This window comes from Papio anubis, chromosome 14, assembly GCF_008728515.1.
Source record: "Papio anubis isolate 15944 chromosome 14, Panubis1.0, whole genome shotgun sequence".
In the NCBI taxonomy this organism is placed as follows: Eukaryota; Metazoa; Chordata; class Mammalia; order Primates; family Cercopithecidae; genus Papio; species Papio anubis.
In genome coordinates this window covers 100,156,487-100,181,792 of record NC_044989.1, presented here as the reverse complement: position 1 = coordinate 100,181,792, position 25,306 = coordinate 100,156,487, and the positions used below count along the sequence as shown (strand labels likewise).

At 41.4% G+C, this 25,306-nt stretch overlaps 1 protein-coding gene across 2 annotated transcripts in view; it reads left to right on the top strand.

Moving 5' to 3' along the window:
- The window catches only part of SLC9A2 (solute carrier family 9 member A2), a 92,041-nt gene that overhangs the window by 44,299 nt on the left and 22,436 nt on the right, over positions 1–25,306 (top strand). For both annotated transcript variants that reach the window (XM_003909064.5, XM_009184864.4), the window contains exons 4-5: positions 16,220–16,437; positions 17,080–17,282. In XM_003909064.5, the coding sequence (XP_003909113.1) occupies positions 16,220–16,437; positions 17,080–17,282 (421 nt within the window). The remainder of the gene's footprint in view (positions 1–16,219; positions 16,438–17,079; positions 17,283–25,306) is intronic.

The window sequence follows — 25,306 nt, the reverse complement described above, 5'->3', positions numbered from 1 at the left end:
TACGATCATTGAGAAATACTTAGTAATGGAATGCTTTTACATTTTTTTTTTTTACTTTTATAAATATGCATTTACAGCTCCATATGCACTAGGCTAAATGCTAGGACCTGCCATACATATTTAGAATTTTGCAGCTATAAGCATAAGCCTAGATCGTCCTGAAATTTTCTCTTCCGGTCTGATTAAGATGATCGTTTGGGGACTAGTTTGACTTTTGCCGTTTATCAGCACGTCTGTATCAGAAGCAGATGAGATTGGTGGTAGAGGAAGTTAAAGACCCCCTATACGAAGACAGTGGAACCTGGGGTCATGAAAGCCCTGAGTTACAGGTTGGGTGGTTTTCTGTTTCATAGAGAAACCTAAATAAAGCAACGCATTAATCTAGTTTGACCCAGTAATGTACCATGTCTTCCTGGTTGCTATTCATATCATTTGTATGACTTCCAGTTTCCTCACTGTTCTTTGGCCAGTGTCATTGAAAACGTATGACCAACTAGTTACAAGGTCTCTAAAAAGACTGTAGGGGAGGGACTTGGTATCTAGTTTCCAGCAGTGTTCCAGCAAGAGTCAGGGTATGAGAACCTTGAATTGCATTGCAAGTCTGAGTATATGTAAAAGTTCTAGAACTCACAAAGGAGCTATGTAAATTTGTCAGTTTTCCAGATGTTTGCAGGCAGGAATTGGGGTTCTTAAAGATCCAGCATATGGGGGGAAAGTTGAAGAATTAGATGGGGTGGGAATCCTGGTGCAGCCCTGATGTTGGTGATGGAAGGTTTGGAAGACCTATGCTATATCAAGTCACTGGCCTCTTGTGAAGATGGGATCACAGGTTTACTTATGCTACGAATTCAGAAGTAAGAGACAAATAGGGCCACATACTCCTGATAAGTAGCACAGGTAATTCTCTGCTGTGGTTTGTGGGCCTTTGTTTCCAACTTCAAACTGAAGATTTTCTTGACAACTTAGTGTAGAGGAAATGCTTTTATTACATTTAAACTAATATTGTCATTGGCCAGGTGCAGTGGCTCACGCCTGTAATCCCAGCACTTTGGGAGGATGAGGTGGGTGGATTACTCGAGGTCAGGAGTTTGAGACCAGCCTGACCAGCATGGCGAAACCCTGTCTCTACTAAAAAAATACAAAAATTAGCCCAGCATGGTGGTGCGTGTCTGTAATCCCAGCCACTCAGGAGGCTAAAGCAGGAGAATCACTTGAACTGGGAGGTGGAGATTGCAGTGAGCCGCGATCACACCACTGCACTCCACCCCAGACAACAGATTGAGACTCGGTCTCAAAAAAATAAAAAATAAACTAATATTGTCATTGCTCAAAGTATACCGAAATAATAAATGGGTCCTTAAATAAGATATTACTGGTGATATAAGCATGTTTGCATCAAAATTACCATGTGCACCCATTATGCTGTCATGACAAATGCAGGTACACATTCACATTGGGGTATGTTTGTTCTCAGAAGTGATACCCTATTTTCTAATGTGGGGTAATTAGTATGCCATTCAAAACCTGACCGTGTGTGTTGCTTCCTTCTGTTGTAGATCACAGATGTGCATGCCCTGCCCCTCTCTAAAGTGCATTATGTGCACTTTATGTGTAATTACTGTATTTACTTTGGTCCCGGGATACAGCATAATGATGCAATTAAAATGCATATCTACATACACCTCTTTTACAGAACTAGTCATTTTTTCTGGGCTTAAATTGTACCGAGTTTAGAAATTCCTATCATACTTTGTACTAATTGCACTCTCTCTTCTACCATTTATAAACCAATTTTAAGGTTAATGGGAGTGAAGGCACCTGACATACGGAGAATGCTCAGGACTTTCCATTGTTTTCTTAAGAGAAATGGGCAGCTCCTGAGAAAGGAAACTAGGCAGATAGGACAGGCAGCTGCTGGGTGGGCAGAAAGGTTAAACTGCCTCTGTAATGATTTGTAACCCAGTTGTGAAACTTGGCTTTCCTGAGTTTTGCCTGCTCTCCTCCATCTCTCTCTTCTCCACCTTCTTCCATCCATCCTTCCTTCTCCTGTCCTCTTCATGTTGCCTTTCAGAGCCTGTAACCCTCTACATTAGCTTTGTTGACTCTTGGGCAGCCTGTTCTAGAAGGATGTCACTTACTTAATGAGCTGGTAGTTACTAGATGAATCTAATGAAAAAGAAACAATCTTCTGAGTAACAGAAGATTTTGGTTTGGGTTAAAAATGCAAGGAAGCTTTTAGAGGAAAGCGCTGGACAGGATTTCAGTATCTTGATTTCTTTGGAAAGACAGTGAAAGTCTACTGTTCCTGCTATTTAACTTTATCATAAGACTGTGGTTTTATAGGCTTTTTACTGTCTACTGTTCCTGCTATTTAACTTTATCATAAGACTGTGGTTTTATAGGCTTTTTACTGACAAGTAAATTAAATAATGAGGTGAAATCTTCTTCTGTCTTACAAAATATTTGGAGAGATGTCTTCTGAGCTGTCTTAAATTTGGTTTCCCCTTTGTGGTCCTTCCTAATACTCCAAAACCTAATTTAATGTTAAGGAATGATTTACGCTTATGTTTTATTGTATATTCAGAAGGGTTTTAGACTCAAACACTAATAGGGTAAATGCAATTCCCTGTTTTCTAACATTCTTCTACTCATTTCTATCCTGGAATAAATTGTGGCAATAGGGAAATGTGTGTGTGTGTGCGCATATGCCTGTGTGTGCATACGTGTATATTTCAGTTTCCACAGCACCAGAAATAGAGTTAAGGGAAAGTTTCCATCATCCTTTAAACCAGAAGCTTCACATATCAATAGCGCTGGACACTTTTGAGTATCAAAGCACTATAGCAGGGCATGAGAGGTGACTAATAGTTATTGATTTTAGAAATTCCTGCCTTGACTCATGTGTTTTGAACTTTATATTCAGAAAAATGCTCAGAGTCAAAGCACTGACGATTCCTATGGACAATGGTGTATTTGACCTCATTTTACTTTCTTTACCTAAGGACGCTAACGGTTGGATAAATTGATCACTAAAATTCAGAGCCATTATAGAAATCAACTTAAGCCAAAGTTTGTTATCCCCTTTTGGATTTCAGACTCCTTTCTGATCCTCCCCTTCTACCCTACACAGTTCCCTGGGCTCTAATAAGTGGGACATTGGAAACACACTGACCTGAAGAGGGAAGGGTGTACTTGGCCTCCACAGCAGCAAATTTTGAAAATGGCTAACTCCTCCTTCAGATAGGAGAGTAAGTGCCCATTTTTTTATATTTTATTTTTTGAAATGGAGTCTCGCTCTGTCACCCAGGCTGGAGTGCAGTGGCACGATCTCAGCTCACTGCAACCTCTGCCTCCTGGGTTCACGCCATTCTCCCACCTCAGCCTCCCAAGTAGCTGGGACTACAGGCCCCCGCAACCACACCCAGCTAATTTTTTTTTTTTTGTACTTTCATAGAGATGGGATTTCACCATGTTAGCCAGGATGGTCTCGATCTCCTGATTTCGTGACCCACCCACCTCAGCCTCCCCAAGTGCTGGGATTACAGGTGTGAGCCACTGCCCCTGGCCGTGCCCAATATTTTTTAGTTCTGCTGTGATGGATTAATAATTCCTTAGTATTTCTTTCCTTAAGAGTACTTCCTAAGTATTTTCTATTTATTGCTAATTATTCCAGTAGCATTATTGCAAAGAAAGTAGAATATGGTGATTAGTTTCATTCTTATGAATAAATAAATCAAGGCCCAGATGGACAAAACATGGCTGTCAGATGACTCAGTGGAGAATTAGACCTGACCCTGCGTCCCCAGTTACCAGGTCAGTCCTGTTTATGTGCAACATCCCCTCCCCCCACCAAAAAAAAAAAACCCAGCACATCCCCATGCAAATTTGTAAATAAGTAAATTTGTAACGGGAATTTCCAGAATGATAGGTTTAGGAATGAAATACAGGAGTAGCTCCAGCTTGCTGGACTGAAGTAGTCACTGGTAAAGGTGTGAAGATCATATGCTCTCTTCATCCTTTTTCTTTGTAGGAGCTGATAATTGTCATCTATTTAACATTTTGAGAAAAAATAGGAAAGCATGCCTTTTTTTTTTTTTTTTTTTTTTTGCCTATCCTAGTTCCTCTTGGTTTACCCATACTTTGTAGCATTTAGGGGACCATCTCTTCAAGATCCAAGAGGGTTAAACCATAGCCCTAGATACCAGAATAACCAGTTCAACATGTTTACTTGTGTTAACAAAGATTAAAAATAATAAACACATGACATTGTAGGACATTCATAAAACATTATATGATATATCGTGTTTATAACATGCTTTCAAACACATGATGCCAACTGACCCTCATCTCAATGTCCTCAAGTGTGAAGAAGAGCAGGAAGAGAGTTTACAAAGAAGGAAGCGGGGAATCAAGACTAGAGCCTTAGATCTCTGGCTCCCTGTTTCTTCTCACTGGGTCATTGTACCTTACACCACCTTGACAAATAATAGTTGTACTTTTAATTATAGTGTACACTTTCACTGATAGCTCTGACTGGCCAAGACTGACCACTTCAAAATCTGGTATGACCACCCCAAACATAAATAAGGCTGGGGTGGGAGGAGGAAAGGTAGGAAAATGATGCTAGAAATTAAGTGATACAAAAACAAAGCATATATCCCTTAATTTCTTGGACATATTCAGGAAAAAGGAAAAACAAAGAAAGCAACAAAAAGCTTATGATTATCTTTTATTTTCTATTGTATAACTTTGCCTGAACTGTAGTGTAAGACGAGTAAAGACAGAAAGGAATTGGAAATTATAAACCTTAACCTAGAGACATGTAAACAATTCATGAAATTATTTGTATTTATGTTTATGGTTTAAGCTGTTTAATTTAGTAGACTCAATAGATGAACCCCAGCATTTGCTTGGTTCTTTGAAGGAGGAACAAAAATAGTAAGCTGTCACTTCTTTCCTTGGTCCTGCCATAGGGTGGCCACCAGCCTCGTGTGGCTTCTGAGCACTTGAAAGTAGAATTGAGTTGTGTTGTAAGTTTAAAATACACAGCAGAGGCTGGGTGCGGTGGCTCACGCTTGTAATCCCAGCACTACAGGAGGCCGGGGCAGGTGGATAACTCAAGGTCAGGAGTTTGAGACCAGCCTGGAAAACATGGCGAAATCCCATCTCTACTAAAAATACAAAAATTAGCCGGGCATGGTGGTGGATGGCTGTAATCCCAGCTGCTACTCGGGAGGATGAGGTAGGAGAATCGCTTGAATCTGGAAGGTGGAGGTTGCAATGAGCCAAGATTGCGCCACTGCTCTACAGCCTGGGCAACAGATCAAGACTCCACCTCAATAAATAAATAAAATAAATAAATAAATAAATAAATAAATAAATACACAGCAGATTTTTAAGACTGAGTAGGAAAAACGGATTCTAGAATATCCCATTAGTAATTTCTATACTGATTTGATGTTGAAATGACAATGTATTAGACGTGTTGAGTTACATAAATATGTTCCGAAAATTACGTTCACTTTCTTTTCATGTCTTTCGCTGTGAATACTAGGAAACTGCAGATTACACATACAGCTCCGATGAGTCCTACTAGACACTGCTGTTCTGTGGTGCTCACCACTAGTGTTTTCTACTTGGATATTTGAAGACTTGGTGACATATGTTTTATTCCTTTTGATAAGGTAAAAAAATAGGTCATGAAAAGATGGGAGGAATGAAAGAGAAATGCTCTCCCCGCTCTGATGATAACTGTGCTCTTTATAAAGAACATTTCTTTGAGAATGGGGAAGTTTAGAAAGAAAATAAGGAAGGAGAGACTGAAGGGAAGTTGGAGGTCCTTCTGAAGTGGCTTATGATAATTAAGATGTCAAATTAAAGCCACCTTGTGAAAATGAAAAATGTTCCCCTAGGTCCACGTTTGGGGGTTTGGATATAAACATCCTCAAAATCTAAAGTGGGAGGGAAAGCTGTGGCTCCTGCAGGAATGAGCAACGTACTTTAAAACAGATTCCCTGGGTTGAGATAATATATATGTTTTGCAAATTGAATTTGTAAACTTAGACAATAGTCAGTATTCGAAACATTATATTTTCTTGCCTTATCTTCTTAGAGGTAAAACAACATTAAAGACATTGTTTTCATCTCTGTTTTTATCTGTATTTACTCTGCAGACTGACTGAAGATCAATAGAACCTCTATATTAAGGTCTATAGGTCTTTATTCTAGCTAATGTCAAAAGATATTGATTTTTGATGGAGAAAAAAAAATCAAACACACAAAACTCATGCTAAGTAAGATTATGTATTTCAGTCTTGAAGATTATCAGGAATACATTATGAAGCCAATCAGTCTTCCCTCAACTTGTTACCTGTGTCTCAGTGTCTTCTGGTGTTTATCAAGTGGTCAGGGTACTAAAGGAATAATTAATATATCGGGCACTCAAGGAATAGCAATATAAGTTTAAGTGAAACACAAGCAGAAAAAACTTATTTTCTAGGAAAAATTGGTACAATGCATAATACATGCAATAGATGCTGTACTTGACTGGCTTATGAAAATCAATTGACTGCATTCTTAGAATATTTAGCTAAAAAGATAGGATATTGATATTGCTTTGTTGGTTATTAGGATGAATCATACCATTGCTTTTCTCCTTCAGTGCAGATAACAGGGTAGATTTTAGAGGTATCCTTTAGACAAGAAAAAAGTTGATATTTCCTTGCCAACTTTAAATTACACAAAACTTTAACAATTTGCTCCCGTATTAAGAACGGATTCTTCCAAATCTATTTGAAGAGTGGATATTTTTGTGTAACTGAAAATGCTGCCATCACTTTGCTTTTTGGACTGTTTCTTGACTGTTCTTTATGTTTATTTTTTAAAAATGATGATATCCCTTCTGGCCTGTATTTCAAGAATATTGTAGGAGATGATATTACTTTCTGGTAATGTGTAGGCCAAAATGTAAAACAAGATAATAAGTCAGAAATGTATAATTGCTGAGAAATAAATACTTTTTCTTTTTTAATAAACTTTTTTTCAGAAAAACTGAAATGAAATGTATACTTAGCACCCAGCTAGTACTTTTGAATATGACACGCTTGGACACATGGATTAAATCAGTGTTTCGGCCCCTGTGTGAGGAGGTTAGAGCCAGGAATACAGCTATGGAGGTTAAGGTTGGCTCTTCCTTGACATGATATGTGTCCCAAGGAGAACCCATTATTCTTTCTCCTTGCTCGAACAAACCTCAGTTTACTTCTCAGCAATTCTCTGGACAGGGGAGGACACTGGTCTGGTGTGAACCCCAGGCCCTCCTGTGTTGGCTTCTGGGGCGAGGAGAGGCTGCCTGCAGCTCCTCTTAATGCTGTAGCATTTCTCTTATGTACTCGCTCCTGCTGCTGCCATTTCCCTTACCTCAATCAAACATGAGGTCTGACTTTGTCAGTATTCCCAGGGTACCTGGCCAAGTGGCCCCCATTCTGTCTTTCCACTTGTGTCCTCACAGTTAATCCCCCGTTATTTGACGTAACTTGAGTCACCAGGCATCTTTGTAGTCAGGAGCCTGGCTGAAACAATAGAGTGAAGCTCTATGTTAATGAAGGGAGCCAAACTCAAACCAGTTTAAGTCAGAAAGGAGGGATTTCCTGGCTCATGCAAATAAGTACATTTTTTGAGAGGACCGATGGGATTTGGCCTTAGGGTGATAGGCCGAGGGACTCCTATGTCTGCCTAAGTATTTCTCTCTGTTAACTTTCTGTCCCTTCGTGAGAAGGCTTCCTTTTAGTTGGTTAGTCATCTCCAAAGCATGAAACCAGGGTCACAGACAAATCAAGTTTTATATCTCTGCAACTCTGTCACTGAAGAGTAAAGCGAGATCTACCCTGCCAGGTCCTGTTAGAAAACATTTCAGAGCAAGCACTGTGATTGGCCCTGGGGTTTGGAGAACTGTCATGGGATCAGACTGTGTCACATGACCAGCCCTGTGACATGAGAAGTAGGGTTTGTTGCCAGAAGAAGGCAGTGAACTTAAACTCACTTTGAGTCAGACTGCCATCCCAATCTGTGTTGACTACAAGTTAGCAAGGAAAGCTCAATCCTTTATAGTAAAGTATACTGGGATGGTAATGTTGATGATGCTTGGGTTGAAGACTCAGTGACGAAAAGAGGGACATTTTGGGTAGAGGCAGAGGTGTAATTGAAGGCTCCAAGGTGAACTGAACTCTAGGTTGGTGAGAAGGAGAGGCCCCTGGTCTTGCCTGACCTGTTGTGTGCTATAGGCAGGTGAGAGCCTTTGGAATCTTTAAGGAGAAGTGACACAACTGTATTTCTGTTTTATGATAAATACATGATCAGAGTGCTTCCAAAACTTTTTTACACCATGACACTTACAACTATTAAAGTTTTCATGGTACTCTGGGTGAAAGCTGTAGGTCATGGGCCCAGTCTGACTGGCTGCCCGAGAGTTGAGGAATCCTTGATTAAGGAGGAGGATCAGGAAATGCTGCTGTCAGCAGGGATAAGGTACCTAAGTAGAGACTCAGGCAGGAAAAAAAAATATGTGAAGATGCCTGCACACTAACTAGTCTAGGCAAGAGAACACAGGGACCTGCACCTAGATCCAAGTCATAAAAACTGAGACAGGAAGGAAGAATAGTTGGCAAATGTAGTTAAATCCACATTACTCCTCAAATCCCATGTTAATCCTTATGCTCACCCTCCAATACAACTTTAAATAAAATGACCCAAATTTCAGCTCTTTTTTTCTCATTTCTCCTTCCTCTTTGGAACCCTCTGCCTATACTCCCATTTCCTGTCCTTAAATGTTAATGTGTTTAGGAATCACCTGGAAATGTCGTTACATGGACAGAATCCCAAGCCTCAGTCAGAGATTCTGATATAGGCCTTGGATGGGGCATAGGCATTTGTAGTTTTCCAACATTTACACGTGGTCCACAGACCATACTGCTCTAATATACTTGCTAGTAGCTGTAAGAACTTCCAGAAAGCAGCAACTCATGCTGATGTTTCTAGGACTCATGTAGAACCACAAAGTATTCCGTGTACGTATCTGGTGCAGGATTGTTGCATGCGGGTTTCACATACCCAGGCCCCACCTGCAGCCCACCTCCAACATTGACCAGGAGTCCTCCACCTGGAAAACCTTAATTCCATCATCAAAATGTTGGTCAAATCTTCCCGCCTCTCTGAGGCTTTTCTTAATACTCCCCAGCTAGACTGGGTAGACTCCATGCAACACTTGACACTTATGCTTCATGACGCTGTTGACATTGAGTTGTGATCCTTTGATGTTCTCTCTCCAGGTAACCAGAGTTGCTTCAGGTGCCAATAAGTGGTCTCTAAACGTTAGTGGAATTGAATTGAAAGCAGTTTTTCGGGAGAAAAAAGTTGCAGAGAATTTATGCAAGGGACAAGGCTTCATGATTAATCCAAGATTTATGACAGCTTCAATGTATTTCATTTTTGATGCTTAAAAAAAAGATAGTTCAGTTTTTATGCTTGGATCCTGTTTTAAAAACAATTGTTGTTTGCATTTTCTCATATGTCAAACGCTGTTTCTCTTGGTTGTCAGGTTTTCTGGAAGAAGCAATTCACTGTATAGTACATTCATGCCCTGGAATAATTTAATTTACCTCACTTGAGTGAGTACTTTATTCTGAGAGCATGCAATGTGCCCTGAGTCACCACAAGACCTGGCTTTAATCAATACAGAAAAAACTTTTTAATTGATCTTCATCGTTGCATATGCCTGGCACTGATTAGTGGAATATGCTTTCATATTTGGCAAAGCCTTAATTGAGAATATACAAATATTATTTGGGTGATATTTTCTTGCAATTGAATTCATACTTTTAAAAATCATATGGAATGGGAGCAAAAGAATTTTGCTTAATTGGTTAATTCTACACAGTTCAGATTGTAGATAAAGCACTCTGGATCTTCATTAAACTAGACTTAGCAAACATTAATTGAACTTGTATTTGGTACCACTATAGGCACAGATCATGCTAAGCATTAGTCCATAGTCTCAAAGCACACATTCTGGTAGAAAAGAAATAAATATCTGTAGAAAGCAGGTTAATAATGGAGTCATGGAGTAATACAGAAAAAAAGTATCTGTTCGAATTTTCTACTCAGAAAATAGTCAAATGACAAATCATTTAAGTAGAAAGGAAAGTCTATTTCCACCCCACCCTCTCCAGAAAAAAAACAAAAAACAAAAACAAACTCTTTTGAGGTAGTGTCTATAGCTGGCCTGAATTGTCCTACACTGTATTTTGATTGATATACTGATAAAGAAAACCTCAATTGCTGGTGTAGGAGAAAACCACTAATTACAGTGCTCTCCCTTCTCTGTCTCTCAATTGGTGATAATCACCACACATTTATGTTAAAGTGGTACAGGATAATAACATAGCAGGGTACATCTGCGAATTCTGTGCATGCCTCGTCTCCACACTGTCCTACAGAATGGAGCCTAAGACCTATCGAAATCTGGGCATGCTTTGGAATGCAAAATGGGCAATGGATATAGAGCAAATATATTCATATTGCACCACCATTCCAATTAATGATTCATCCATGCAGTCATTGATGCAAAATACATGCCAGACACTATGCTAAGCGTTGGCAACACTTTTCTTTTTCCTCATGGAGCGTCCAGTTTGGTTGGGGAGATAGACATTAATTATGTGATTGAAATCCTAATTTCTCATTTTTCTCTCCAGCCTATAAAGTTAAAACTCCTAAGCATTCAGTATAACAGTGTCATTGAGCCCTAACTTCTTGCATCCTCATCTCTTAACATTTTCATCTTCCTCTCCTCCAGCTAACGGAATCATTTGGCAGTTTCCTGAATGCACAACCCTGTTTATTTCTTTTATGCCTTTGCATCTGGCTGCTGCTTTTCCCTGAATTACTCACTTCTTCTTTTTCCTGATAGGTGAGATTGTCCATGAAGATGTTGCTCAAATGTCCTCTTTTGTGGCAGAAGTCACCCTTTGCTTTCCTGCACTTCCACAGCATCTTCCCTTTCCTCATTCTAGCATGTAGTGTTGTGTTCCGACGATCTCTTTGTGTCTGTTTCTTCCCTTAGACTGTGAACTCTTGAAGGCAGAAATTGAGTCTTACTTGCTTTCACCTTCCTAGATCCCAGCACAGAATTTGGCTCAGAATGGATGCTCAGAAAATGTTGGTTGACGTTAAATTGCCCTTCTCTATCATATTAATTAGGTATGGAAATTAAAACAAAGAGAGAGAGAGAGACATGCATGAAAAGGAGGGGGAGAAGATGATTCAATGACACCAGCTAATAAAAGTAAGGGCGTAGTAGGAATATTGAAGGCCAATAGTTTTATTTTGAAGCTTTAGAATTAAGAAACTTAACCAGAATTTTCTATAATATTAAGAATCTATTTAGGCTACTATTTTGTTGAGGACAATGTCATACTGATGACACAGAATGAGTATATGAGGCTGTGGGCTTCAGACATGAAATCCTCATGCGTTCATGTGATGAAGGAAGAAATCTCCTCTCTCAATAGTGTGGTGGCACTGTGATAATGCTGTGATGTGATATCGTACCCAAGGACTCTCCTGGCCACATACTTCAAACCCAGTAAGGCCAAGGGCAGTCTGATACTATCCTGCATCATTCACCACCTCTGTTTCTTGTGATTCTTTTAGAGAAACAGAGACTCATATGTATATACTGTGATGGTGATGACTATCAGCTCTAGAAGATGACCTGGTGGATGGAGTGGGCAGACATGGTTTCATTCTTTCTATCCGTAAGAGGCCGTTTTGCCTGTACCTCTCTAGTGGAAGGCAGACTAGCTCATTTGTAGTTTGTTTACTTCTGATGTTTTTGAAGGTGAGGTGGTTTTACTTCAGGTCAGAGTACACTGCAACAACAACAAAAAAATCTCTTTGCAATAAAAACACCTCCAGACCTTTGCTTGAGAGGCCAGGTGACTCAAGTTGTACATGGCAGACCAGAATGGGAACTTTGGGAGTATTTCCCCCAGCCCCTCAGGTGCCTCAGTGCCACAGACATGCACAGACTTGCTGAACAGGACACTACCAAATGCTAGGGCCTGTGGTACCCACCCAGGGCGTTCTTTCTTCCTGTTCAGTGTCTCACTGAGGCTGGTAGGAAACTTCATTGAGTTACAGCAAGGTGTCTGGCTACTCTGAGCATCACTCTCGATATCGTGTTAAGGATACAAAGCAATGGAAAATGATCCCATGGACATTCATGTTAAATTAATTCATGTTTTATTCCTACACCAAAGCTATATATATATTTTTGAGACAGAGTCTTGCTCTGTCGCCCAGGCTGGGGTGCAGTGGTGTGATCTCAGCTCACTGCAAGCTCTGCCTCCTGGGTTCACGCCATTCTCCTGCCTCAGCCTCCCAAGTAGCTGGGACTACAGGTGCCTGCCACCACACCCGGCTAATTTTTTTTTATTTTTAGTAGAGATGGGGTTTCACCATGTTAGCCAGGATGGATTCGATCTCCTGACCTTGTGATCCGCCCGCCTGGGCCTCCCAAAGTGCTGGGACTACAGGCATGAGCCACCATGCCCGGCCACCAAAGCTATATTTTAATTGTTTCTAAAGAGAAATTGTTAAATTGCTCATGTAATAAACTGGAAATTACTTTTTGCCTGCATGGTTTACTTTTTGCCCAATGAATGATACGAACATAATTTCAGAGGGAAATGTTTAGAACGTTTAGAAAAATACTATTCATCAGCCTTTTAAAGTTACATTTTTGAATGATTCAAAACAATCAACTCAAGAGGGAGAGAAGGGGATGGGGTTAATATGAGGAATCAACTCTACCGCTGATGTTTCCACTCTATAGATGACATTTTGTTTTAAAAAATACAAGTGACTGGAGAAGGCTGGGTAGTGGCTACTTTGGTGTTCATTTACTTCCATATTTGTCTATAAGTTAAAGTGCTTTATAATAAACCCTTTTGAAGTATCTTTTGTATAGGATTAGAGAATTTAAAAAAACAATATGTCCGTTATAAATTACTTTTACTATAAATTTTCTACCTGACATTTTTTCCACTACATGAAGTACCTAAAAAAGCAACATTTTTGAAAGGCTCATTCGTGTTTCTGTATACATGTCTTTTTTTTATATATATAAAACATGTTATAATTCAGATTCTTAATCTAATCTATTGCCCTCATTACTTTGTATTGGAGAAATCTTACTTTTTAAAGTCTAGTTAAAGAAAAATTAAGCCAAAATATGAAAGATGAAGATTTTCAGAAATGTGGGTAACCAGTGATTTATATCTGGGGGAGCACTGGCGAGATGCCTGATATTGGCTTACTGGACAGATGCCACTTTCCAGCTTGTTCTCCCAGTTCCTATTGCCTGCTGGAGGAGGTTCCAGGATTTCACGTCAAGTCAGTGTGACAGAGCTCCCATTAGTTTCTGTCACCTAATTAATTGCATGCAAGCAGCAGAGGCCATGTTCATCTGGGCCATGCACTTGGTTCAGGATACAGTTTAGGGGAGGAGAATGCAACCTGGAAGGGTTGAATAATGGCCTCAAAGATGTCCCCAAAGATGTCCACATCCTAATCCCTGGAACCTGCTAATATGTTACCTTCTATGGCCAACGCGACTTTGTGGATGTGATTAGGTGAGAATCCTGAGATGGGGAGATTCCATTGGAATATCTGGGTGGCCTTGATATAATCATAAGAACCCTTATGAGAGGGAGTAGGAGAGTCGGACTCAGAGAAGATGTGGTTAGGGAAGCAGAGATCAGAGGGATGTGGCAAGAGCCAAGGAATGCAGGTGGCCTCTAGAAACTAGTGAAGGCAGGGGACAGATTCTCCCCTAGAACCTCCAGAAGGAAAAAGCTTTGTCACCTCCGTGATGTTAGCCCACTCATGTGATTTTGGACTTCTGACCTCTGGAAGTGCAAGATGGTAAATGTGCATTGCTCGAAGCCACTCAGTTTGTGGTTATTTCTTACAGCAGCCATAGGAAGGGATACAAACAGTCTTGTGCTTGAGAAAGGATAAGCCACAGCTTGGTGGGCAGGGAAGACCTCCTTCCCATCAGAGATTGTGGGGCTCAATGAGAATGTGGAAAGGGTGAGGATTAAGTCCTCCACAGTGCTGGCTTTGTTTCTGTAGAGATGAGGTCTCATTTTGCGTAGGCTGGACTTAAACTCCTGGGCCCAAGCGATCCTCTTGCCTCGGCCTCCCAAAGTGCTGAGATGACAGTTGTGAGCTACCATGCCTGACCCGGTACTGTCTTTAAATCAGATTGCCCAGATTCATACCCTGGCACCACCATTTATTAGCACTGGAATCTTACATAATTGAACCTCTGTCTGCCTTTGTTCTCCCATTTACAAGCATAGGAATGATAATAGAACTTGCTCATAAACTTGTTATAAGGTTTAACTGACATAATCCATTCAATATGTTTGCATAGTACCTGGCACAAAGTAAAGGTTCTCTGAAGATTGACTGTTTTTATATGAGTCCTCAACTATTCCGAGGCTTTGCCATGTGTTTATAGCTGTTTTATAGCTGTTGAATTTTATTACCACATTTAATAAGGCCATTCCTTCTTTGGGGAAACCACATAAATTATGCATTCTTCACTTACAGAAATCTAAAAGAGATACCCACTTATTCTGGGGACAGTGACATGGTGGCTCAATGCGTGGTCCCTAGATTGATGGAATCTTTGTTTTGTTTTAATAAGGGGCACAAAAATAAATATACCTGCATTTGTTTTCTATGTGAACAACAGATGTGTTCTTTGCAATGAGAGGTCTTTGTGGTTATCTGTTTAGGTTTCAGAGGACACTTAGGTTTGCGTTCTTCTACTTATTCTTATGCTCACAGTACGGGGATTTCTTTAAGACAGCAGAAGTCTTCTCAGAGTGAGGAGGACCACATGATGGGAGTAGCGGGAGCTGAACTAGGGTCACTGTAGTGCTGGAGTTATGAGAATGCTGGAAAATTTGCAAATCATCATCAGTATTCAGCTTATGGCACGGTTACTACTTAGTGGAAGGCAGGGTGGCTCCCTCTAATCCCATCCTCCTGTTTCATTCTATAGGACCTGTGTAATGAAATTCTTTTGGTACTTTATAGTAACTGTGTCTCCTTAGACCGGACCTACCATGAGCTGTCACCAAGCTCATCCTAAATTCCCCTCTGTGGGTGGCATCTGAGTTGATCAGGGGTAGCGTCCTCGACAGAGAGGGACCCACTTGTGTAGTAAGGCAAGAAGACAGTAAAGAACAAGATGAGGTTGGGAAATTCCATACAGCGGAGGCACATGGTGTGTGCCCAGGTGGAGAGAGGGCAGATGTGAAACTGGAATTCTCCACTGAGGGAAGTGTGTGAAGAGCTTCAGGAGTGTGGACCTGATCCTGGAGCCCTTCCTTTTCTACAGGTGCCATATTCCAGTAGATATCATGAGAGTGGGAATAAAGGGCTCTGTGGTCTCAAAGTTTTGGAAATACTGGGGAGAACAAGCAAAAGAGTTTCTTTGGTTTAGGAATTCTCAGAGCCTGTTAAAACCTTTTGAATTTCCCAGAAGTGGATACAACAGATACATAGAAATGAGACTCAGAATTAAGGACAAAAAGAAGTGAGAGGGTCTAAGAGATATTCAGAATGAAGAATCGAAAACAGTTGTGGACCAATAATATGGCGGGCGGCTACTGAGGTGTGACAGGGAGAGAAGTCTAATACAAGCCCATTTTCAAGTTTAGGATTTCATACAATAGAATCCTTTTACATAATAGAGGAACAGGGCATATGTGGAAAAATACATCAGTTTACAGAAAGATAATGAGTTTCAAATTTATTTTGGACTTGTTTTATCTGAGATACAGAAAGGAGAGCTGATGATGTCAATGTCCATAGACTTTTAAGCATGAATCTGGGGTAAGGGAATTGAGGGACCAGAACGCTGGGCGGAGCAGAGTAGTTCAGCCAGGGTTGCTAAAGAAGACCTCCAGAGATTGTAGGATTTCCAAGGTTTACATGCAAATCACATTCACCTCTAAAAATCATTTGATGATGTTGTAGTCTTGGGCAGAAGAGTAGAGCCATAATTTAGCTCTTAAGTGCTATCTCTTGCATTCTCATTAGGATCATTGTTAGGTTTCAAGAGAAGCTTAATCTTGTCTTTCAGAATCACTGCTTGTGCAATGACTATGAATAAGTACGTGGAAGAAAATGTATCTCAGAAATCCTACACGACCATCAAGTACTTCATGAAGATGCTGAGCAGCGTCAGCGAGACCTTGATCTTCATCTTCATGGGCGTGTCCACCGTGGGCAAGAATCATGAGTGGAACTGGGCCTTCGTCTGCTTCACCCTGGCCTTCTGCCTCATCTGGCGAGCCCTAGGTAATGAGTTCTTGTTTGCTAAATGGACATATGTGACACTCACTTATTGAATGGGGCTTTCCTTTTGTCACTCCCTTTCTGCTGTTGAGGCTTCTTTTTTATCTGCTTAATTTCTTCTTCTTTCTTACCTACTTCTTCCTCCTCTTCTTCCTCTTCCTCCTTTACTTTTTTCTCTTCTACATCCTCCTTTTCCTCCTTTTCTTCTCCTTTCTCATTTCCTTCCTCCTCTTCCCTATTATCTTCTTCCTTGTCCTCCTGTTTCTCTTTTTCCTCGTCTTCCTTCTCACCTTCCTCTTCCTCTTCCCCTTTCCTTCCTCATTGGCCTCTTCATCTTCTCTCTCTCTTGCTCTTCTCGCCCCTTCCTGATATATTCTTTTCTTCTCTGAGTATCTTCATGCCTTTGTTATAAGTCAGATTAGTTTGTCTTGTCTTCTCTGATTTCACATTTTCACCCACGATCCTGGAACAACATCAAAGACCCAGAACCTGGTATTACTAGCAAGACAGAGAAAAAGGGGAAAGACTTTGGGGCCTATTCTTAAATCTTTTGTCCCTGTCACAGAAGCACAGAAAATGAGTCTATGTGTTTTCATATTCTGGCGTCACCCAGTCTGTTTCCTCTTGGGTTTTCTTTCTTTGCAGGTGTCTTTGTCCTGACTCAGGTCATTAATAGGTTCCGGACCATTCCCCTGACCTTCAAGGATCAGTTCATCATTGCCTATGGAGGACTGCGAGGTGCCATCTGTTTTGCACTAGTGTTTCTCCTTCCTGCTGCTGTGTTTCCTCGGAAAAAGCTGTTTATTACGGCTGCCATTGTTGTCATATTCTTTACTGTCTTCATTCTGGTGAGTACAATAATCCCTTTACCAGGAGGGCAAAAAATATTGTTCAGAATATTGGATTCTGTTTACAGGATGCAAAGTAGCAAAGGTGTGTTGAAACTTTGGTAGTTAGTTACTAGGGAAAATGATATTTCCTGTCTGGGTTCATGTCACTAGATTGTTGAGGGGCCTTAGAGAGTCCAATTTGGTCACTTGGCCTACACAGAGAAATTATTATTTAAGGAAACTAAACTAAGTGCTCTAATCTTATGACTGGAAACTTAGGAACTGCACTTGCTAATGCTTATTATTTTTCTGACTTAGCGAATGCACTTGTTCAATGCTAGTTGTGCATATGACCTTACAACAGCTATTTGACCCCCATGAGTTGACTGCCTAGCGGTGACTCCCCTGAAATGAGGAAAGGATGAATGCACGTTTAATACTGGGAGGCAGAAAGTATGGTGGGCCTGTGTCCAGATCCCTACTTTCCAAATTAATCAATCTCTTTAAGTTAAGATGCCAACTCTTAGAAGATTATATTTTGTAGATATTCATTTATTAAATATTTACTGGACTCCTGCTAAGGGCCAGGCAGTGCTCTAGGAGCCAGAACATATAAAGATCCCTGTCCCTGCTGCAGAGCTTACATTTCAGAGGGGTTGGTAGCACTAGACAAGAAACACAAGTAAATCATAGAGCATGTTAGAAGGTGAAAATTGTTATATAAGAAGGATAGAGTAAGGAGTCAAGCATGATGAGGGTAAAGTGGTGGGGGAAACGCTACAATTCCAACATCAAATGGTCATGAAAGGGAACAGCAAGAAAAAATGAGATTTGAGCAAAGGCATGCAGAAGGTGGAGGAATTAGCTAAGCCCAAGAACATCTCAGGCAAATGGGCTGAGGGATCAAGTATGTTCTGAAGGCAGTGTGCTCTTGGCCAGTGTGGCGGAGTGGCACAGAGTGTGGTGTGGAGTGTAGGAGAATGAGGTGAGGCAAATTCTGGAGTCCAACATCATGCAGGGCCGTGCAGGCCAGTGTATGAAGCTTGGCTCTTCTCCAAGTGAAATGGGAGCCATTAGAAAGTGTCATGCAGATCCCTGGTATGTTCTGACTTCCTTTGTAAAAGGATCACGCTGGCTACTGTGTTGCGAATAGACTGTTGCGAGGAAAGGGTGGATGTGGGAATCCAGCATGGATGCCCTGCAGTCATCAGGCAGGGCCAGGCTGGTGGAAGTTCAGTTGGTGAGAAGTGGTAAGATCCTAGAATACTTTCTGATGGAGCAACCCATGGGATTCCCTGATGGGTTAGACATGTTGTGAGGGAAAGAGGCGTCACTCGGGACTCCAGGGGTTTTGGCCTGAGCAGCTAGAAGGATGCACTTGCCCTCAATTGAGAAGGGGAAGTCGGTGCATGGCAGAGGTGGGTGTGGGGAGATTGTCAGTTCAATGGTGGGCATGCTGCATTAGGAGTGTCCATTAGACCTACAGTGGAGATAAGGATGAGGCAGATATTATGAATCCGGAGCTCAGGAAAGGGGCTCTCTGGCCACTAGCAGAGAATTGGTATTAGAAGCCATGAAGCTGGACGTGATTGTCAAAGGAGTGAAAATATATATTGAAGAGACCACAATAGAGGAGGAAGGATTAGGCCTTGGGGCAGCCCAACCTTATGACATCGTGGGAAGAAGGGAGCAGCCAAGGAGAACTGAGAACGAGCGACTGGTAAAAAAGGAGGAAGATCAGGAGGTGTGCCTGTGTTTTAAAAATGTATTCATATTTATTTAACAGTTTGTCACTGAATGCTTGCTGGGTGCCTGATGCAAATCTAAGCATCTTACATGTTAATTCATTTAGCCCTTATAACAACTCCATGGAACATAACTCTAGGAATCATGGTTTATTATCCCTATTTTGTGGATGAGGAAAGTGGGGCACTGACACTGAGGTTAAGTCAGTTTACCAAGTTTGCACAGATATAAAAATGTAGAGCAGAGTCAAAACCTATTTGCTTTTGACCCTGAATAAGGTGTCCAGGAGAGAGCCTGGTGTGTAGCGAGTGCTTAGTATTGTAATGCATCATGATTTTCCTCCTTCCTTCTAGTCATTTCTTCAAAAGACAGTTCATCTTTCATTCATTCATGCCTTCTAACACTGGGGACAGCGAGTCCTCTGGAATCCTGGAGAAGACCCTTTCCTGAGTTAAGATGACCACCTTCTGTTATTGTCTTTATTATCAACACCTTTCTGCTTTTGCACAGTAATATGGGCCAGAAATGGTGACGACTTGCCCTTGGGAAGTAGTGGCAGAGCTGAGAAAAGGTAGATGTAGTCCTCTTTATTTTGGAAGACTCTTCAATGAGACTTTATGGAGAAGTAAGCCAAAGCAGGGCAGAGGATCAGCGGAAGGATGACTGCCAACTCTTGTATTGTGTGGAATGTCAGAGAGCTTGTGGGGACAGGGGAGGCTGGAAGTCAGGAAGTTCATGTGAGATGGATCACCTGTTCTCAGTGATGTAGGGGCCTGGCTTTCCCTGAGTGTGAAGAGGACAGGAGGAGGATAGATGGGAGGAGAGAGATGAAGGTGGGTAAAGGCTGTGATAGAAAAAGAGAAAGCCTGAAGCAACAAACAGCACAGTTGAGATGTATTAGCCACATTTGGTATTGTGAACACATCAAGCTAATCCTCCACTAAGGGAGACATCTGGGGATCACTATTTAGAGCCTGCAGGTGTAGAGAGGTCAGTCTTTCCTCTGATGAGGTTTAAGGAAAGTCTGGCCAAGTTCACTTGGATATCCACAGAGAAAAGAAATTGCTGCGGTTCCACTTGTGTTGATATCTTCCTTTTCCTGTTCTCTGCCTACCCTTGTGTGTGCACAGATTGGAGACTGCATGTATATTGCTTGGTTCCTTGACTCTGACCACATCCTCTTCCTCCTATTTCTTACCTACCACTGGTTCTTAAGAGACTCTGAACACACGCACGTGCACAAGCGTGCATGCACACACACATAAATACACACATACTCCCTTCAGAAAAGGTGTCTTTTCCAGAATACATCAATAATTAAGGAATTCAGTGAAGGAAGCCTGGAGGGAAATATTTGATGAGATATAAATATAGCAGGAATAACTAATTATAAATCCATGCATAAAATGTTGCCTTTCAAGTAAGAATTATGTATTCTTTTTCAAACGACAGCTTTTATGTTGATGGACCGATTACTAAACTTTAAATACGTTTTTCTCCCCTTATTTTAATACTTTATATGATAAGCTCTTCCAACCTGGTGCTACTGAGTTATAACTATTTTCAAAAACAGGATTTTACACGATGTATGATGCATTATTTGATATCACAGTTTATCAGGAGAATTTTCACATTGTTTGAATCGTGTTGCTCATTACCAAGCGATGTAGTCCCTTTATGAGGCACATGATCATGTTAGTAGAATATGGTCCTGTTTGGGGAATTTTTTTGTTTTTTTTTCTTGAGATAGAGTCTCACTCTGTCACCTAGGCTGGAGTGCAGTAGCATGATCTTGGCTCACTGCAACCTCTGCCTCCTGGGTTCCAGCAATTCTCCCACCTCAGCCTCCCTGAGGAGCTGGGATTACAGAAATGCACCACCACGCCCAGCTAATTTTTATATTTTTCGTAGAGATGGGGTTTTGCCATGTTTGCCAGGTTGGTCTTAAAACTCCTGGCCTCGAGTAATGCACCTGCCTTGGCCTCCCAAAGTGCTGGGGTTACAAGTGTGAGCCACCACCATGCCCAGCCGTGGAATATTGAATGAGGAAACGATTCTGATTCCTTGGACATTTGAGTTCGTTTTTTTCCAATATGATTGGTAATTTTATTTATATCAAATATAAGCTATTTCTCATGTATTTAAATGATATTCAAAATTGGGGAAGGTGGAGGACAGTTATATAAAGCACAGTTTTAGAGTAAGGCTATTGTGGGTTGATATTCTAGAGCTGCTTTTTGCAGCCTCTGTGAGCCTCGGTTTACTTAGCTGTAAAATCTAGACAAGGGTTCAGGCAGTGCAGGGGAAATATATGTATAGAGTATGACACCTGACACAGGGTTTTCACCTCACGAGTTGCCATGTTTAATATACTACATTAAGAAAAGTTGTAACGAAGCCAGGTGTGGTGGCTCACGTCTGTAATCCCAGCACTTTGGGAGGCCAAGGCAGGCGGATCACGAGGTCAGGAGATTGAAACCATTCTGGCCAACATGGTGAAACCCTGTCTCTACTAAAAATACAAAAATTAGCTGGGTGCGGTGGCGTGTGCCTATAATCCCAGCTACTCGGGAGGCTGAGGCAGGAGAATTGCTTGAACCAGGGAGTTGGAGGTTGCAGTGAGCCGAGATTTTGCCACTACACTCCAGCCTGGCCACAGAGCAAGACTCTTTCTCAAAACAAACAAACACAAAAAAAGTGAAAGAAAACTTGTAACAGAAGAAAGAAAAAGGTGAGCTCTTTCTTTTTTTTTTTTTTTTTTTGAGACGGAGTCTCGCTCTGCCGCCCAGGCTGGAGTGCTGTGGCCGGATCTCGGCTCACTGCAAGCTCCGCCTCCCGGGTTCACGCCATTCTCCTGCCTCAGCCTCCCGAGTAGCTGGGACTACAGGCGCCCGCCACCTCGCCCGGCTAGTTTTTTGTATTTTTTTAGTAGAGACGGGGTTTCACTGTGTTAGCCAGGATGGTCTCGATCTCCTGACCTCGTGATCCGCCCGTCTCGGCCTCCCAAAGTGCTGGGATTACAGGCTTGAGCCACCGCGCCCGGCCGAGCTCTTTCAATATACTTTTCTTTGGACGGAAAAATGATTAGAGTACAATAATGATTATGTAGTTAATCCCCCTATGGCAGATCTCAAGAATTCCGTAAATGTATTAAGTGGTTATCTAGAAGTCTGTCAAGTGGGAAGGTTACCCAAAATTCAATAGATAGCAGCCTCTTTTGCACATTAGTGATGTAACTTATGTTAAGTCACTGTGCAGAATTGTGAAGCATCTGGGGTTTTATTATACTTGTAAGCTAACAAGTTCGCCTGTTACTATTTCATGAATGCTGCAGAAGACTCCTGAGTCAAAGACAAAGGACTTTTTTGTCCATGACAAAAGCTGTAGCCACAGCCTTGTGTTGGTTTGTGTCAGTTTTCCATACCTCGTTGTCCCATGGGGGTGACACAAGGGACCTGTGATGGATGTCTGCACATGTCATGGTCTGTATTGCAGGAGGGGGACACGGAGTTTGGGGATATATTGCTCTCTCAGAAGGGTGATCTTACTTTATTTCTCAAGAGTGCTCATTGCTTGCAACCCTGAGAAATGGCCTAGGTAAAAAAGTAATCAAGGCCTGACAGTCTTGGCATCCTCTGCAAGAACATGTGGGGGTGCTCAGGGGCCATGGTAGGGTAGCCTTCCCCAGCAATTACATGAACCTTTGCTAATTTAGCCTCTCCAACTGGAATGATGCTGCTCACTATTTTATAGACCTCGTGAAGACCCTTAAATGTGCCTTCATTTGTCAAATAAATGGTCATAATTTTTATATATGTACTGTTTAACAAGGACACAATCTTTGTATTTCATTAACATATGCCATTATTAGGTGGGGTTCCATAGAATTTAGAATACTGTACAACAATCCTACAATAACACGAGCAAGATGATCAGGCTTTTTTAAGATGGACAATGTACGTGAAAAGTTTAGGATGTGAGAGGAAGAGCAGTAAAGGACAGTTCCGTGTGTTTGTGGCTGCACAGCCAGGTGAATGAAGGTGACATTTAATTTGGTGGAGACTACCTGGAGAGTATTGGGTTTGAAGGAAGGGACATCACGTGCTTGCTTAGTTTTGGATGTGTACATTTTGGACATATATATTTGCCTATTAGACATCTAAGTGGATATGTTGGATAGGTAGTTATATATATGAGTCTGAAATTTGGGGGAGAAGTCAGAGTGGGAGATGTAAATTTGGGATTCCTCAACATATAGTTTTTAACACACATAAGTCTGGAATAAATTATTGAGGGTGTAAGCATAGAAAGAATATAGAAAAGAAGGCATCTGACAACTGAACCCTGAAACAGTAATATTTAGAAATCAAGAAAAGGTTGAGGAATCAGCCCAGGAGACTGGAAAGGGTGACCACTAAAGAAGGAGAAACATCAGAAGGGGTTACGCAGGAAGGATAGGAGAGGCCTCTAGCAACTGTTGCAAATGCAGCTGCAAGGTCAGACCAAGTGTGAGTGGAGAGCGCAGCCTTGGATGTAGTGACGCTTTGATGAGTGGCCTCTGCACAAGAGCACTTTGGGTCAGTCAGGAGAACACCCCGACTGGCTGGATTCGAGAGGGGAGGAGAAGAGAGAAATGGGGGGGCAGAAGATATGGGCAACTCTCTTGAGGTTTCTTAGAGAAAGGAGGTAGTGGCCAGAGGTGGGTATCTGTCATAGGATGGCTTTTGTTTCTGATTTTCTTTTTTTTTTTTTTTTTTTTTTTTTTTTTGAGACTGAGTCTGGCTCTGTCGCCCAGGCTGGAGTGCAGTGGCCAGATCTCAGCTCACTGCAAGCTCCGCCTCCCGGGTTTATGCCATTCTCCTGCCTCAGCCTCCCGAGTAGCTGGGACCACAGGCGCCCGCCACTTCGCCCGGCTAGTTTTTTGTATTTTTTAGTAGAGACGGGGTTTCACCGTGTTAGCCAGGATGGGTCTCGATCTCCTGACCTCGTGATCCACCCGTCTCGGCCTCCCAAAGTGCTGGGATTACAGGCTTGAGCCACCGCGCCCGGCCTCTGATTTTCAAAGATGGGAGCACGTTTGGAGACTGATGGTACAGGAGAGAGGGAGATCCTGATCAGCAAAGAGAAAGCTGGAGTTTAGGGGAGAGACGGACAGACATAGAAGGGGAAATCAATGTGCGGCATGGAAAGTGCTAAATGAGAGACACACAGATGGGGACTATGAACAGCTACTGCCACGCTTTAATGCTTCTCACTCCATCTATCCCATTCTAAGATAAACACTGTTTTTGCAACAGAATTTATGATCTCTGTGACCAAGTGTGTGATGTGAGAAAGATCTTCCATAAGACAGCATAACAGCGATAGTGATATTTTTTAATACATGAAAATTGTTTCTGCAAGTTTTTCTGGAAATTACCTGCTAAATCAGCAAGGAAATATAAGGCAGTTTCTCTCTTCCCCCGTCCTTTTTATTTTGCAAATATTAATTCAAAAAACAAAACACAAAACAAGATCTCATTTTCTTCAAAAAAGAAAAAGATGAAAAAATGCTTATGACACTCACATCGCAGTTGTATTATTTTTTGTTTGTTTGTTTTCCCCTCTGATATAAATGGGAGCTGGGGGATGCTGGGTGGGAGGAAAGCAGAGATGGAACAAGATGCAAAACAAATCATTCTCCGTGTTACTCTCCCTGTAACACGTAGGGAGACCTGACCCTCAGAGGTGGTGTTTAGTATGTATGCCAAAGTGAATGAATGGGTGAAAATTTAACTTATATTTGCAAATATTTCTATTGGTAGTTTGATGAAAAACTAAGGGTTTTTTTTTTTTTTTTTTTTTTTTTTTTTTTTTATCCTGTATGGATGGTAGCAAGCTATTTTATTTTTCTAAGCCTTATCAGGTTACTCCCTGGGTGATCTAAATTAGAAATTTTCTAATGTGGGTAAAATAAGGTGCTTTCTCGGTCTTTTGTGTTTCTTTCTCCCTCCCAACCAGACACACAGGCTCCTAGAATATAACATCCAATGTTGGGGGCTCACTATGGCATACACAGATGTCACATACTCGGCCTGAGAAATAGATGGATTGAAGAAGGAAGGAAAGTAAGAAGGGAGGGAGAGGAAGTAAGGCAGCCTTCATCAAATAATTCTTATTGAGCATGACATGACCACTGCAGGCAATTCAAAGAGAAAAAGGGCGCCTATTAAAAGAGACTGTATATACAAACGCATGTTGTTATAAGCTTTATGATTATAAACATAAATATATTATGCTTTCAAAAACTTGAGTTG